A 14,233-nucleotide genomic window follows, 5' to 3' on the forward strand; every position below is an offset into this window, starting at 1 on the left:
GTTCCTGCGTGAACCATGATCATTTTATACTGGTTTGGTTTTAATGAACAGTTTTATGTAGAAATTTCTCTTCGTCTCTTGCATTTTCTAGGCGAGTCTAGAATACAGCAATTACCATATTTACACAGCGCTCAGGTTACTCCTGGGATCTTTTGTGAAGGTAACCGGATCCTACAGGTGACACTCCCTGGATGTAGCAACGGTCAAGTGCCCGACATCCTGGTTGGTGTGGCGGAGGCTGTACTTCCATTGTTGTAATGATTTTAATCACATTCATCATGCATGGGTCTGTAGATTCATTCCCAACACGGTGCGTCTTTATACGCATTGTTTACCATGTGTTTGGCTGTTTTGGATCCATATTTTTTAATTTCTGGAAGTGTAAGCAGCTGTAAAAACTCTTCCAAAAAGTGGATAGAAACAGATTCAAACCAGCTAAACGCATGGTAAACAGCGATCGCCGAAAGAGTCTGGAAACCCGATGAAAATGCAGCCGCAGGACCCTTAGTAAATAAGCCACAATGACACTCTCAGTTGTGATTGGTTGTTTGCGAACGAGTCAGCATGAAGAGCTGGCTCATTCGTGTGAACAATGTGAGCCGATGGCTCACTAAACCCCGCCCCTAAATGGCTCGCCACGCCCCCTTTAACCCGATAAAATCAGGTTAAAAGTGGTGTGGTGTGACGCGACTGACTGGCTTGCGGTTCCCGATAATATATTTAATAGGGAGCCGTTCAGGAGCCAGAAGAGCCGGATCTTCTTAGTGAGCGGAGCCTAATGAGTCAGCTCACTAAGAAGAGCCGGAATTCCCATGAGCGGTCTGTAGGTAATAGAGCAAGTCTATGCATGATGCTGCTTGCTGGCAGAAAGTTCCTGTATCTGAGCTGGTCTTGTATTGTGTGTGTGGGGTGGGGTTGAGGGGCTGGAAGCAGAGAGCACTGCAGTGTGCAGACAAGAGAAGCTATTCATGAGAATTATTCAACCATAGTCAGAAGTTTTATGGCCATATCCATGGACAACTAAAATTGTAAACACCAGGACTGATACAAACTTATCCTAGAAAAAGCATTTTTCCCAGTGGGTTTGCAATGCGCTTCAAAATGCTACAAAGACGCGTCATGTGTGAACGCAACCTTAAGCAAGAAGTAGCAGTAGCATTTCCCATTGGCTGCATCATTCTGAGTAGGGATCAGATTTCCAAATGGAATGATATGAACCGTTGCAGGTGTAACAGAGGAGCAGCACAATAAAGAGCACCAGAAATTATTATTTAATTGGAAGTGTCATTATGTCCTTATAGTTAAAAATCTAATTTCCACACGATAGAGAAAAACAATCTAATGGGTAAGGGTCAGACCGCTGGGACCCCCACGATTATGAGACTATTCCCCAAAATTGATGGTGAGTGTACAGCAGTGCCACAACATCGCGGAGCCCTTTGGCACGGTCATTCATTCTCATACACTTTGAATGGCGAATGCATCTATCAATAAGGTGGAGCAGGATATCTGTCCCAGTCATCACCTCCCCCACCATTCAGATTCTTATCCTGTAGAGAGGGATAACAATTACATTTAGGACCAGCCCTTTAATCCCACAGTCCTCTCGCAGATGAGTAGCAGAAGTAAAACACTGACTAGGTGTCCGCTGCTGCTGATGTTCTACAATAGAACAAATAGGTTTCCTTTATACAGAAGTTTCCCGGTCAGCAGCTGTGCGGTCCCTGAGCTGAATGAGCTCTGCTATACGCATGTAAAAGAGCTGATACTACTCTGTGCTTCTAGATGACGGTGGCAGACACCACTCCTGAAGGATGTAGGAAGTTACACAGTTAATCTGCTCTGGTTTTGTTTTTCCACTGTAGGTTAAAAAAAGGAAAGAAAAAAAGTTGCAGAACTGGATATTGAATTTCTGTGTAAAGAAAATCAGCAATTTGGAGATGAGATTCTCAAAATCCCATGCACTTAAAGGATGACCCATGCTTATAGGCGATTAATTAGGGATTAGTCATGGTCACTCTGGATAAAATTTAAAATTGTATTTTTTTGTTTTAATTTAGGAATTAACACAGTTAAAAATTATACAAAAAACTATTCACAGACATCAATAATTGTATGAGAAATTACAGGCAAAAGATCAAAGGCATAAAAATATGAATACAAGGATTAGAGATGGCGATTTGGTAAATCGGTATTTGTTGGAATCACTATGGATCAGGCTCTCATCACACAAGGCAAATAATGACAATTCTAAAAGGTAAAAAACGAAGGTAAAAAAAATTCTGCAGTATGGAATGGCACCGGGTCCAGTACACCGTCCACACGATCAGATTAAAAATCTCATCCTTGGGGGCCCTTACACATGGCTACAGGCCCTATGCTGCTGTGCTCATATGAACCTAGGGCTTCATTCACACAGCCTTGATTTTTGTCTGGGTTCTGCCACCAGGATCAAGGATTGTAAACCAAGCACATTTACTTCCTGGTGTGTGCCCCATTTTGGAAGATCTGCTATTCTTTTAGCTTCTTTTCCCCTTGTTTTACATAAAACGGCTTAAAAAATTATGCAAATTAGCTTGAAGGGCTCCAGGCTGAACGCAGAGCCCCTCAGGCTCATTTGGATCCTTTTTAAAAACCTCTTTTTTATGTAGACGCAAGGACATAAGAAGCTTAAAAAAGAGCAGATCCTGCTAGAGGGGACACACTCCTGCATGTAGGTGTGCTTGGTTTACAATCCATCATTCTGCTGGTAGATATATGAAGTCTGAAGCTTTCCTCTATGTATTATTGATTTAAAGAAATACATGGAAAAATTCCCTATATATCTGCTTGACTCATACAAGTCATGGACCACATGAAAATCACAGACCATGTCTAGGTAAATGGCATCGCTGCAGTCATGTGACTTATTTCATTGGGTTGTGAAATGCAAAAGAAAAAACACAGAAAATACAGACATGTGGACAATGCCTATCCTGTTATCCTGATTTGGCTCTATGTAACACTATTAGATCGCTGACACACTGTAACACAATGTCTCCCTGGCTGAAAACAAAGTCTGAGAAAAAAAATGAGGTGGAGCTTCAAAGGAACTGTCTCCAGGGACCTCAATTTCACTATAGAGAGGTTACAGAAGCCAATTACAGCTGCAGTGCAAATCTGCCTTTCTGCTTTCTCCAAGCAATTCTATTACAGCACATTGTATGTTATAACTTACCTTGCACCTAGACAGAATCCTCTGTGTAGTCCCAGGGGCTGGGCTTTGGTTTGGGTGCATTTCAAAAAACAACATGTGACTTGTCTGTGCTGCTCACTCCTCAGCTCTCAGACCCCACCTTTCTGCTCCAGTACAGCTCCTCCTCCTGCTCCTTCACAGAGGTCACAGCCTTGAGAGCTGGGGGATGGAGGAGCTGTAAGGGTGGGGCCTGAGGGCTGAGGAGATTGCAACAAAGACAAGTCACATGTTGTTTTTTAAAGGGGTTATCCAGGTTTTTAAAAATACTGAGGGCCGGGCTGTGGTGGGCTAGTTAAACATAATGAACTTGTACTTGCCTCCTCCGGAGCTGCCAATGTCCCGCGCCGCGGTCCGTCTGATCAGTGCCCCTGTTTGTTTACAGGGGCACAGAAGCAGCGCACAGGGAGCTTCCGGTGCAGGATGTGGCCGGCTCCTCCCATCCGTCCCTATCTCTCAGCGTCGTAAGTGCCCCTGTATACAAACCGGTGCACAGAGGAGACCAGCCGCGGCGCGGGACATCGGCGGCGCCGGAGGAGGTAAGTACAAGTTTATTATGTTTAACTAGCCCACCCCAGCCCTCAGTATTTTTTAAAACCCGGATAACCCCTTTAAATGCATCCAACCCCAAGCCCAACCCCTGGGACTACACAGATGATTCTGACAGAGTGCAAGGTAAGTTATAACACACAATTATATTGTGCTTAGAGAAAGCAGAAAGGCAGATTTCCAATGCAGATGTGATGGGCTTTTGCAACCTGTATTTCATGAAAATGAGGTCCCTGGTGACAGGCTCACTTTAAAACCTAAAAGTATGAACATTTAAAACTTAAAATCTACATAAAACTGAGAAATATCATTCAAGTATTAAGTGTTACCAGTCTTGTAAGTAGCTTGAGACACTGCATTGCGGATACAATGGCTGCGCCTACGTCCAGCTGGAGTGTAAAGTTTCTATGTGGCACTTATTCTTCCTTCATTTTGGCCTCATATTTCTGAATATATTACTATACATGTAACTAGAGTAGAGATTCATTTACCTTAAAGGGGCTGCACCAAGATTCACTTTTAACCCTGTTTGGTGCGGGTTGAGGACCAACTGACGATCTTGAGGACGTTTCCCCCAATGAATGCAATTACCGGTCAAGCGAGAGCCACTGCATTCATTCTATAGGAGAGTGTAGGGAGCTGCTGTGCTCCGCTATCTCTTATAGACATGGAATATAGTGGCAGGATGCAAGCTCCCCCTGCGCTGTAATGACAATCTGTGGTGGTCCTAGACATTGGACGATGTTATCCTCGATCCTGCATATAGGGGATAGTAATAAATCTTGATAAAGCCCTTTAAAGAAATTGTTTGCAGATTTGAATATGGATACCAATGTCACAAACCGATTCCCATTGATTCTATTGGAAAAGCAATGTCCTGGTAGGCGGGGGCCCTGTGGAATGGGTCTATATCTGTGTGCGGACCCACGACGGTACCACAAATATGTTTGGCCTCTGATCTCTGCCGTGGATTACATAGATGATTTTACCAACTGAAAGAGATCAGCAGTGTGAACATGTCCTTAAGATAAGCTGTAGGTCTCTCATCCTGCCGTGTAACCTGTGCATAGCTGCCATGTTCTAATAGAGAAAGTCATAGAAAGGAGACAGCAAATTTCCCAGAGGATCTGTCATCATACCAATCTTTCCCCCCTCCTTACAGAAACACCACTACTTTATCCATGGACCTTCTCTGGATTTACAGCACAACTACATTCATGTGAAAGTGACTAAGCTGCAATACCAGATACAGCCCATAAACAAGAGAGGCGGAATTTGAAAAAAAAATTAGCTGACCCCTTTCTGTTCCTCAGATGTGGATATTCTGATCTAATGTCATTGCCTTTCCTATTAAATACGAGTATATTATAAATGTGCACAAGATTAAGCAGCGAGAGGGATGGCGTGTCTCAGTGCAGGTGATGGGTCCGGAATCTATGGGTAAGGAAAGCTCCGGGTCTCTTCCCTCAAATAACGGGAATTTGTCATTGATTCTTATTGCTGCTTATCTTTCTTCTGCTTCCAGGGGTAAATCACTTCCCCAATGAACAGCTTTTTGCATAAGGAGCCCCAGGAATCCTTGGGGTAGCATCTTCTGGATGTCAGCCTGTATGTTTGCAGCACTTGTCCATACGGTAATGGGTTGATCTATGGAAAAAAATGAAAAATACTATGTATTATAAATAATGTTCCAGTTTCTACCCCAATTACAGGCAACCCATCTCCTGTAAGTCTGACAATTACCACCGGTGTCACCATAGTCTTCTGATCTGTCAGCTTATCACCCACAGGCATTACCCCTCTTTCTCCCATCTAATCTCCGTATGTGTAAGTATTGTACTCTACCTGCATCAACAGTCTCAAAGGTTTTCCGCTTTTCTGCTCCAACATCTGAAATTTAACACCCGCTGAAAAAAGGAAAGAGGGCGCCATTACTAAAGACATCAGAACAAAGGACGTAAGGGGAAAATTTATGAAATTGGAATGAAATGTACATATGATGTGAGCAGACGTAGATCTGCCCTATAATTTGCACCATTTTGTGGCAGACATGGCGTTCTAAACAACTAATGAAGCTGTAAACTCACCTGCTAATCTGTAGGACCGGCAGAGGCGCAGTAAAAGTGCATAGAAGGGCAGGGTGCTGAGGAGATCGATGGTCATCTGGATGACGCCTTGCACTACGATCATGACAAGCCGCAGCTGTGAGAGGAGGAGAACGCAAGAAGTGTAATGTACCAGCAGCACAAAGCCGGGGGGTTCTTTTAGGCTGTGTTCACATTTTGTGTTTCAATTGCATTTTTAACAATGATCACTTGCCGGACTCATGTGTTTCAGCGGTTATCTGTGATCGGGCATTTAAAAACGCAATTTTTGCGCTGCATGAGGGAATCAGAAATTTTGATTACATATAAAAGGTCCTGTCTGCAGAGTACAACTCTCTTACTCTAAGCTCCAAATAAAGAGGACCAGGGATATTCATCCTGAGTTCTTAGAGACAGGACTTTCATGCAACTTTTATGTACTTGCGTATAAAGTTATTCACTGACCTATTTCTATATGAATTGTTCTAGTGACTTTTTACTTCCTTATTTGTGGAATAGATTAGTACATGGGAGATAATCACACACCAGTCACTAAAGAGCTGGCACCAGTTACGGGTACTGGTTATGACTGAACTCTAGACTTCCTATTCAGCCTGTGTGTCTAGGTTATAGGGCCATTTATCAAGAGACTGTCACTGGCTAAAAACTATTGAGATTCTGACTTCACAATGAGATCAACCCCCAATCCCGCTGCGGTTCCTGGGGCTGGCCACTGCATAGAGAGCGGAGCTGTACTTTGGGCTCCCATTCCCTGTGTTGCTTATGATACAGTAAACAGGAATCAACTGTGGGCCTAATGTTGTTCTCTGCTGAACTGATATTCTTGATCTACCTTATGAATATGACATCAATGGATTATGAGGTGGGGGGGGGGGGGTCTGACACTTGGGACCCCCACTAATCAGCATATTACTCCAGCTAAGCATTTGCTTTGTACTTCTTTAAAGGAAACCTACCACTTGAAGTGGCAGGTTTCAGAAGAAAGCAGCGAGCACCAGCTCAGGGTGAGCTGGTGCCGGTGTTTATTTTTGTTAGTGTTTTAAACCGCGGTATCGCGGTTTAAAACACTTTTTAAACTGTATAGCCGGCGCAGGGAGGTACGCGCTCGGCGCTTACCATGCGCGCGGCTACATAGGAAGTGAAGGAGAGCCGCGCGCATGGTAAGCGCCAAGCGCGTACCTCCCTGCGCCGGCTATACAGTTTAAAAAGTGTTTTAAACCGCGATACAGCGGTTTAAAACACTAACAAAAATAAGCACCGGCACCAGCTCAGCCTGAGCTGGTGCTCGCTGTTTTCTTCTGAAACCTGACACTTCAAGTGGTAGGTTTCCTTTAACTATGATTAGCTTTGCAGAGCTGATATTTGCGGATGTACGATAAAATTAAGGCTGGTTGTGGCAGCCACTAGAGAGCGCTACCTGCAGACACTATGGCCCACATTAATGAAGAATTCTGGCGTATATTGCACATAATACATAAATACATCTGCCACACGCCACAACACATTACTGTGCACACAAAGGGGAGTTCCGCTGCACATTCGCACCGTCCGCCACATTTATGTTGGAAGTCCGACATAAATGTGTTGCACACCCTTAAACTGGCGGGACGTTCATCTCCTTGTAAGTATAATCTTGCTTATAATGAAACTTCTTAATAAGAAACATTTGCCATGCACGAACTTCCTTATTATAGTCTTATACACAGTAGCCCATCAGTGCTGCAGTGTAAAGCATGGGACAGGAAAAAAGATGCTACCTGAGCATCTGATAAGGTAAAAAGACTATTCTTCAGTAATATTGGTAAGTGTATGTTTGTTTGTTTTTTAATCAGTCTTGTTTTTATTGATTTTATAACATAAACAATTACAAACAATACCTTTGCATTACAATCAGTCATGTAGACATGTAGACTTCATAGGACAGCTTGTGTAAAATCGGCCATGCATGCCCCCCCCCCCCCCCCCAGAGTCAGGTCCCAACAGTAAGGCATATGCGCCCAAGAATGGTACTAGCTTGGCTATGAGGCTAGAGTGAGCTGTTATTGCATACTCGTCCTTATTTGTAGTAGCCGTTGCGAAGGCAGACCTGACGTATCCATCCATTTCCTCCAAATTTTTTTAAATTTAGATATGTAATTTCTTTTCAAATACGAGCCATATTCCAGGATGAGCACGTTATTAACCCTACTTTTATATTCCCTCACAGATGGGGGTCGTGGCCTAATCCAATGTGCAGCTATCAGTTTTCTTACTTGATATAAGGACCTCTGAATCCCCATAGTAAGTTGTCTATATCCAAAATTCCAAACAGACAGGAGAGAGGTGTAGCTGGTATAGTGACCGAGGATACCCTGCCTAATATTTCCAATACTTCTTTCCAAAGACTTTCCAATTCCCCACAGTCCTGCATCATGTGCAGGATACCCGCTTCCTCACACCCGCACCTAGGGCAAATTGAGTCTCCACGGACCCCTATTTGATGTAGCAACTGTGGCGATCTATATGCCCTATGTAACATGAGGAGATGGGACATTCTATGAGCCTCACTTAGAGATAAAGTGGGCACAATCTCTAAGCAGTCTGACCATTGCTCGTCCGATATAGAACCTATAAGTTTGTTAAAGATTCTGAAGTGTGTATTTAGATCTTTCAGTTTTTTGGCATCACTATGTAAATATTTGTAGACAGGATCAATGTCGCAGCCGTTGCAGCCAACACTGTATATACAGTATAATGAAATGCAATCAGGCTTTACAGATCTAATATTTACTTATCTGTTCTAATGTCAGGCTTCCTTTATTCATCACTAGATGTGAATGTCTTCATACAGTATCACATGATGAGGTAGAGCAGATGACATAGGCAGCACCCAGAGCCATCTCTGTGGCACCCAGGCTGTCTCACCTCAAGGCAGTCCTGAGTAGCACAGCACTTTATTTAAGCAACACTTCTGGGACTGCATGAGAAGCAAGGAGGTTTGAACAGGGCTGGATTATCGTTGGAGCTTTTGCCCTGTGATTCTTCCTGTTTAAGGGGACCCCCTGGTTCATCATTTTCGTATAGTGTTAATAGACTATCTGCACTATAATAAATGAGGTCAAAGTAAGGCTACATGCACACAAACATTTGGATAGAGAGGAGGAGGGAGGTGCGCTGCTCACCCCTCCCTCTCCATAGGGACACCTGGCGCCCGGCCATACTTACGGGAAGAAATAGTTTCCCGGCAACAGTACGGTGACACACGTTTGTGCAGACCATACCACGGATGGGTTCTATAGGCGTTTATGGGGACATAATATGGGCCTAAGCATTAGTCATGCTGTATGTTGTGCTTAGTACTTACCAAGGTGAAGACCAGGTAATAAAGGGCAGTGGTTGGCAGCAGAAAGAGCAGGATTGTGAACAGAAGGGTCCCGAGAAATAGCTGCAGCAAAATAAATAAAGAGTCAGGACTAAGACATTACCCATTTAATTAATCATATACTGAATGTGACATATACGGTATGTGACATACCCCTGAGGAAGTCACCGGAGTAGGTGACGATACGCGTGGGGTTCGTTCCTCTCTCCTCCTCCCCACTCCGACCTTGCCTTCCTGCCTCCTTTACCTCATTATATGGATCTACACTAGGTACCGTATACTCTAGGCATGTAGGCTACTCCATACAGGACTGTTTGGTTTATTTTCTGCACAGGTCACTTTATGTATGCACATATTTCCTGCTGCAACTTGATATTTTCCAGCTGTATTTAGCACTTTCCTCATTGTCCTGCTGTAGACATTTGTCGTTTTGATTGGGTCGGTTTTGGGCTGGGGAGCCCAGGACACACAGGTCCTGGGAGGTTAAGTACACCTTGCATGGTGTACTTTTTAAGTGTTTTTATTTTATGGTCTTGTTGTTATTGTGATTATGCATATGAATTAATAAAGTTTTTTTACATTACCGCAGTCCATTATACGTATCCTCTCTTGTTCTTGTGTTGGTTAAAGGCTGTTACAATGTTATACTTTATGCTATTCCTGTTCTAATATTTGTCTTGTAGTTGTTACTGGGATTATCTACAACTGTTATAGAGGCTAAGCCTACACATTGCCCTCTGCTGGCAGATCTAAGCGCTGCATGCTCAGAATGAATACCTGATCCAAGTCGTATGAGCAGGAGTCCACCCTCTGTCGCAATACGTTCCACTTCTTACCACGAAATAGACGCCAGAGAGAAGACAGCCCGTGCATCTTCAGGCAGTATAGTCTGATGGGTGAGAAAAGTGACTCATAATTGTGATGTATGGCGCTTGTGCCTAGCAAATCACATGCAATATAGTGCAAGACATAGGGAAATGAATATGATTTAACATGGCTGCAAAGGGAAAGTTGATCCCAAACATCGCCCTTTCTGCATTCTCGTTCTATAAAAGGGTCACATGCTAACATGTCTGTGAATATGGTTTGTAAGAGAGGTGGGCTTAGTTTGTGGTGCTTTGCTTACCTGGCCCCATACACATAGAAGCAATATATGTGGAAGGTGAGGAGTGCAATGATATCAGAAAGAATAGAGAGTGCCACAGAGAGCCCGAGACATGCTGACAGTCCGATGTACCACAGGATAACCTCAATGAATGGAGACATCAGGCGGATGTAACCTGCAAGCAGTGAACTAGGGTCAGGTATGGCAGTGAGGAAGCAAACAATTACATGCAGTTTTGGGGTTCTCAGCTGATAATCTTATCCATATACTTCAGGAGCTGGAATCAACAGCTAGAAGTAGAGCTCCATTCTCTGTGTAGTGGTGCAACTAAGGAACTGCAGGGCAGCTGCCATTCTGATGAATGAGATATGAGCGGTGATAACAAAGCTCAGCCACTACCCAGAGATCAGAGAAGGTTTTTTGGCTTAGTTCTCGGTGTTGATTCTGGCACCAGAATTCCCCTTAATCGGATATGGATAGGTTATCAATAGCTCTAAGCTGAAAGATCCCTTTAACAAGCAAAAAAAGGGGAATGGGTTAACTGTATTAGTGCATAATTAGTCTTGTTACTCGGGGTATGAGATGGGACATGTGAAATAATAATGCCATAAATTCATATAGGTCACTTACTAATCCACAAGTGGATGTGATACATAAAGAATCGCCCCAGGACCTCATCCAGCGCCTTGTTCATTTTCAGTCCCGCCGGAGCGCCCATTAACCACTGCAGCAGGCCTTGGAGTTCCACAGCCACGCGCTACAGATGGAGATAAAGACACAAATATTGTTATTATACAGATATACGATCCTTCAAGACATCTTCACAGAGAACAGACATGACTTACATCAGCCACGGGCATGAGGGCGTCTGCCAGCTGACCTATGTGGTTCCCCTGATAGAGCCAGGACATGAGCAAGACCCCAAGTACCACGTCCAGAAGCAGTGACAGGACAGTGTTGGTCTTCCTGCAAAACAAAACACCATCAGAATGACAGCAGAGTGAGGAAGTTGTCCTAGAAGACCAGTTGTCCTAGCATCTCATACCTCATCAATGTTGTGTGGTCTTGGGCCTTTTCGGGACTGCTAATAACACGCAGGTCCTCCAAGCGTCTTCCAAGTTGTTCATAAGAAGAAAGCTTATTCCACAGGAAGGATAGAGGCTTCCCACTAAGGACCCTGTAACACAGAGAGTCCAGGATAGCTGAGTGGACCAGTTCCAGGCATATGTGGCTGCATCTGTATTACCGTCCTCCCTGTAATAATGTGATTTGGTCATGCGGAAAACAGGGTTGAATTTTTAGGACTTTAAAGGAAACCTACCTTTCGGGGATCTACCTTTCGGGAATCTACCTTTCGGGAATCTACCTTTCGGGAATCTATTGATTGATGGTAGATTCCTCCTTCCTGTTTCTGTCCTAATCTGTAATTTAATAATCCTGAACCTAATTTAACGTTTTAAAAACTTTATTTTAGTAATATAGAAATTAGCTTCAGAAGCTACTGGGGCTTGGAGTAGCTTTAGCTCCCAGTGCCCGGCCGGGCTAGTAAACGCCCCAGTAGCCTCTGCAGGTAATTTACATATTACTAAAATAAAGTTTTAGGTTAGGTTAGATTACAAAATTGTTAAATTACATATAAGGGCAGAGGCAGGAAGGAGGAATCTACCATCAGAACTACTTCTGATGGTAGCTTCTTCATGGTAGGTTTCTTTTAAAGGGCATCTACCACCAGGATGAAGGACTGTATACAAATGCGCCTGAGGGGCTCCAGGCTCCATAGGTGTCTATGGAGCCTGGAGCTCATCAGGCTCATTTGCCTACAGTTCTTCATCCTGGTGGTAGATGTCCTTTAAGTCCACATTCAGTATCCTTAGTTCAAATGTAGTAATGAAACATTATGATCAATGTCATGTGACTACATGTAACCTTATTGAATACAATAGTAAGTATGCAGTAAGCTCCCTCTTGTGGTGGCTTTTAAACTTCCTACTACATTGGAAGTAAATTAAAATTTGGCAAACAGAGATCGAGAGAATAAAGATACCAGCCCTTGGCTCGCAGCAGAGCATGCAGCTGGGCTGAACGGAGCGCACCCTACTGTTCCAGAATTACATTATACTGTTACCTGAGACTGCAGATGCTGGTGATCACCGACACCATAAACGACAGAACGGCACAGACTGGCACAGAGGCGCGCTTCCCTAGCTCCACAATAATACTGGCCTCCATGCCCTCAGACTGCCAGTGTGTTAACCTCACCAGCCCCTCATCATACTTATCATTGGCAAAGAGGAGCTGGTTCTTGGCCACTGTACTAAACATGGCAGCTACTTCTGAATGTTCAGCTGCAGAGTGCAGCTCTGACAACATAACCTTCCTCTGATCATAGTAGACTAAGACAACGTCCTCCGAGGTGTCATCCTCCAGTCTCTCAATCTGACAGTCCCAGAACTTGCTGGTGGACTCCCTCGCCATCCTCAGCCAGGGCCGGTGCTGGAAGATGCTGCCCAGCTCCCCGAGAAAGTTCTGCATCTTGTCATCTGCTTCTGCTTTACTATGGCTCCATGTCCCCAGAACGGAGAGCTTCATGCCCGATGCCCGCTCCAGCTGGCTCAGGTATCTCTTCACACTGGCAGGAATGAAGGGAAACTGGAGTGTGGCCAGAATGACAGCCGAGCGGTGCTCCTCCATCCAGTGCCCGATGAGGAGTCCACTCTCTGCTGCCGAGCAGGAGGTCGGAAAAAAGATCTTTATAGCCATGACTGCCGAGAGACAAAAAAAAAGCATAAATTCAACATCAAAAACGACATTTGGGACTCTCCAACAAGATTCTATAATAAGGCTTCTATTCGGATATGATGCTATTGAGAATAATCTATAGAAGCACCTTACATGGGCCCTGGAGGTTACAGGGCAATGGATGAAATACTGGGAAATATGACTAAAATGTATGTCCTATAGATCCTTCCATATGTAACTGTGTACAGCAGGAACTATTTCCTGTAAAAACTCTTTACATTTACTCTCTGGGCTCCTAACACTAAAAAGAAACCCTTAAAGTGCCCAAGCACTTCTCACTCAAGGCCCACCCCCTGAGCATTTCTTCTCCCGCTAGGCCGACCCCCTGAGCACTTCTTCTCCCGCTAGGCCCACCCCCTGAGCACTTCTTCTCCCTCGAGGCCCACCCCCTGAGCACTTCTTCTCCCTCGAGGCCCTCCCCCTGAGCACTTCTTCTCCCTCGAGGCCCACCCCCTGAGCACTTCTTCTCCCTCGAGGCCAACCCCCTGAGCACTTCTTCTCCCTCGAGGCCAACCCCCTGAGCACTTCTTCTCCCTCGAGGCAGACCCCCTAAACACCAGATGTCAAAGTCCGTAAGCACCTCACTCTCAAAGTGCTCTCTCTGAATACCCTCTTTAGGTGCCCATCTATAACAGTGACCCCTTTAAGTGCCTGTAAGCCATGGCTGCTCGTGTAAAGACTTTTCCCAAGTGCCAGTGGAGCCTGATTACCTCAGAGGAGGAAACACGACCCTTAAATCTGATCTGAGGTAAATAACCTGTGCTATGTAGTACTATTAGCATATAGCAGGGCACGCTGGGATTTTTAGTCCCCTCGTTTACATCTTCTTCTCCACCGCTGCGGGATGCAATTATGTCCGGTAACTATCTACAATAGGAAGCGTCTCACCTGGAGAGAGGGCGCCCGGGCCTCCGGTATCAGCAGATATTACATGTCACATGACGGCACTGCCCCTCTAAGGGTTAATTACCCACATCAGGAGGTCATTCTCAGCGCAGCCTGCCATTCAAACCTACTTCCGGCTTCCCCCTACTTCCGTTACTAAGAGACGCTGTGCACCCGTGTAACACATCCGGAGGGAA

The 14,233-nt window shown here is 44.6% G+C and overlaps 1 protein-coding gene across 2 annotated transcripts; it reads right to left on the bottom strand.

The window, feature by feature from the left end:
• Positions 1–1,285: 1,285 nt before the first annotated feature.
• On the bottom strand, positions 1,286–14,219 carry PIGQ (phosphatidylinositol glycan anchor biosynthesis class Q). Of its 2 annotated transcripts, none has more exons than XM_072120105.1 (11): positions 14,126–14,219; positions 12,478–13,114; positions 11,398–11,529; positions 11,198–11,318; positions 10,983–11,109; positions 10,374–10,527; positions 10,025–10,136; positions 9,230–9,310; positions 5,869–5,983; positions 5,627–5,688; positions 1,286–5,428 (listed from the first exon to the last, which is right to left on the bottom strand). In XM_072120105.1, the coding sequence occupies exons 2-11, from the start codon at positions 13,110–13,112 to the stop codon at positions 5,276–5,278; spliced, it is 1,692 nt and encodes a 563-aa protein (XP_071976206.1). In that variant the 5' UTR covers positions 13,113–13,114; positions 14,126–14,219; the 3' UTR covers positions 1,286–5,275. The 2 variants fall into 2 exon arrangements, with proteins under 2 accessions (XP_071976206.1, XP_071976205.1); XM_072120104.1 differs by having other exon boundaries at positions 14,040–14,199.
• Between the last annotated feature and the right edge of the window lie 14 nt (positions 14,220–14,233).

Source organism: Engystomops pustulosus, chromosome 8, assembly GCF_040894005.1.
Source record: "Engystomops pustulosus chromosome 8, aEngPut4.maternal, whole genome shotgun sequence".
NCBI lineage: Eukaryota > Metazoa > Chordata > Amphibia > Anura > Leptodactylidae > Engystomops > Engystomops pustulosus.

Excerpts from the sequence above, each read along its gene's own strand:
- PIGQ (XM_072120105.1), bottom strand. The coding sequence starts at position 13,112 with ATGGCTATAAAGATCTTTTTTCCGACCTCCTGCTCGGCAGCAGAGAGT. Across the intron at positions 11,530-12,477 it reads ACCAGCATCTGCAGTCTCAG|GGTCCTTAGTGGGAAGCCTC; the intron begins GTAACAGTATAA and ends TCTGTGTTACAG. Across the intron at positions 5,984-9,229 it reads ATTACCTGGTCTTCACCTTG|CTGCGGCTTGTCATGATCGT; the intron begins GTAAGTACTAAG and ends CTCCTCTCACAG.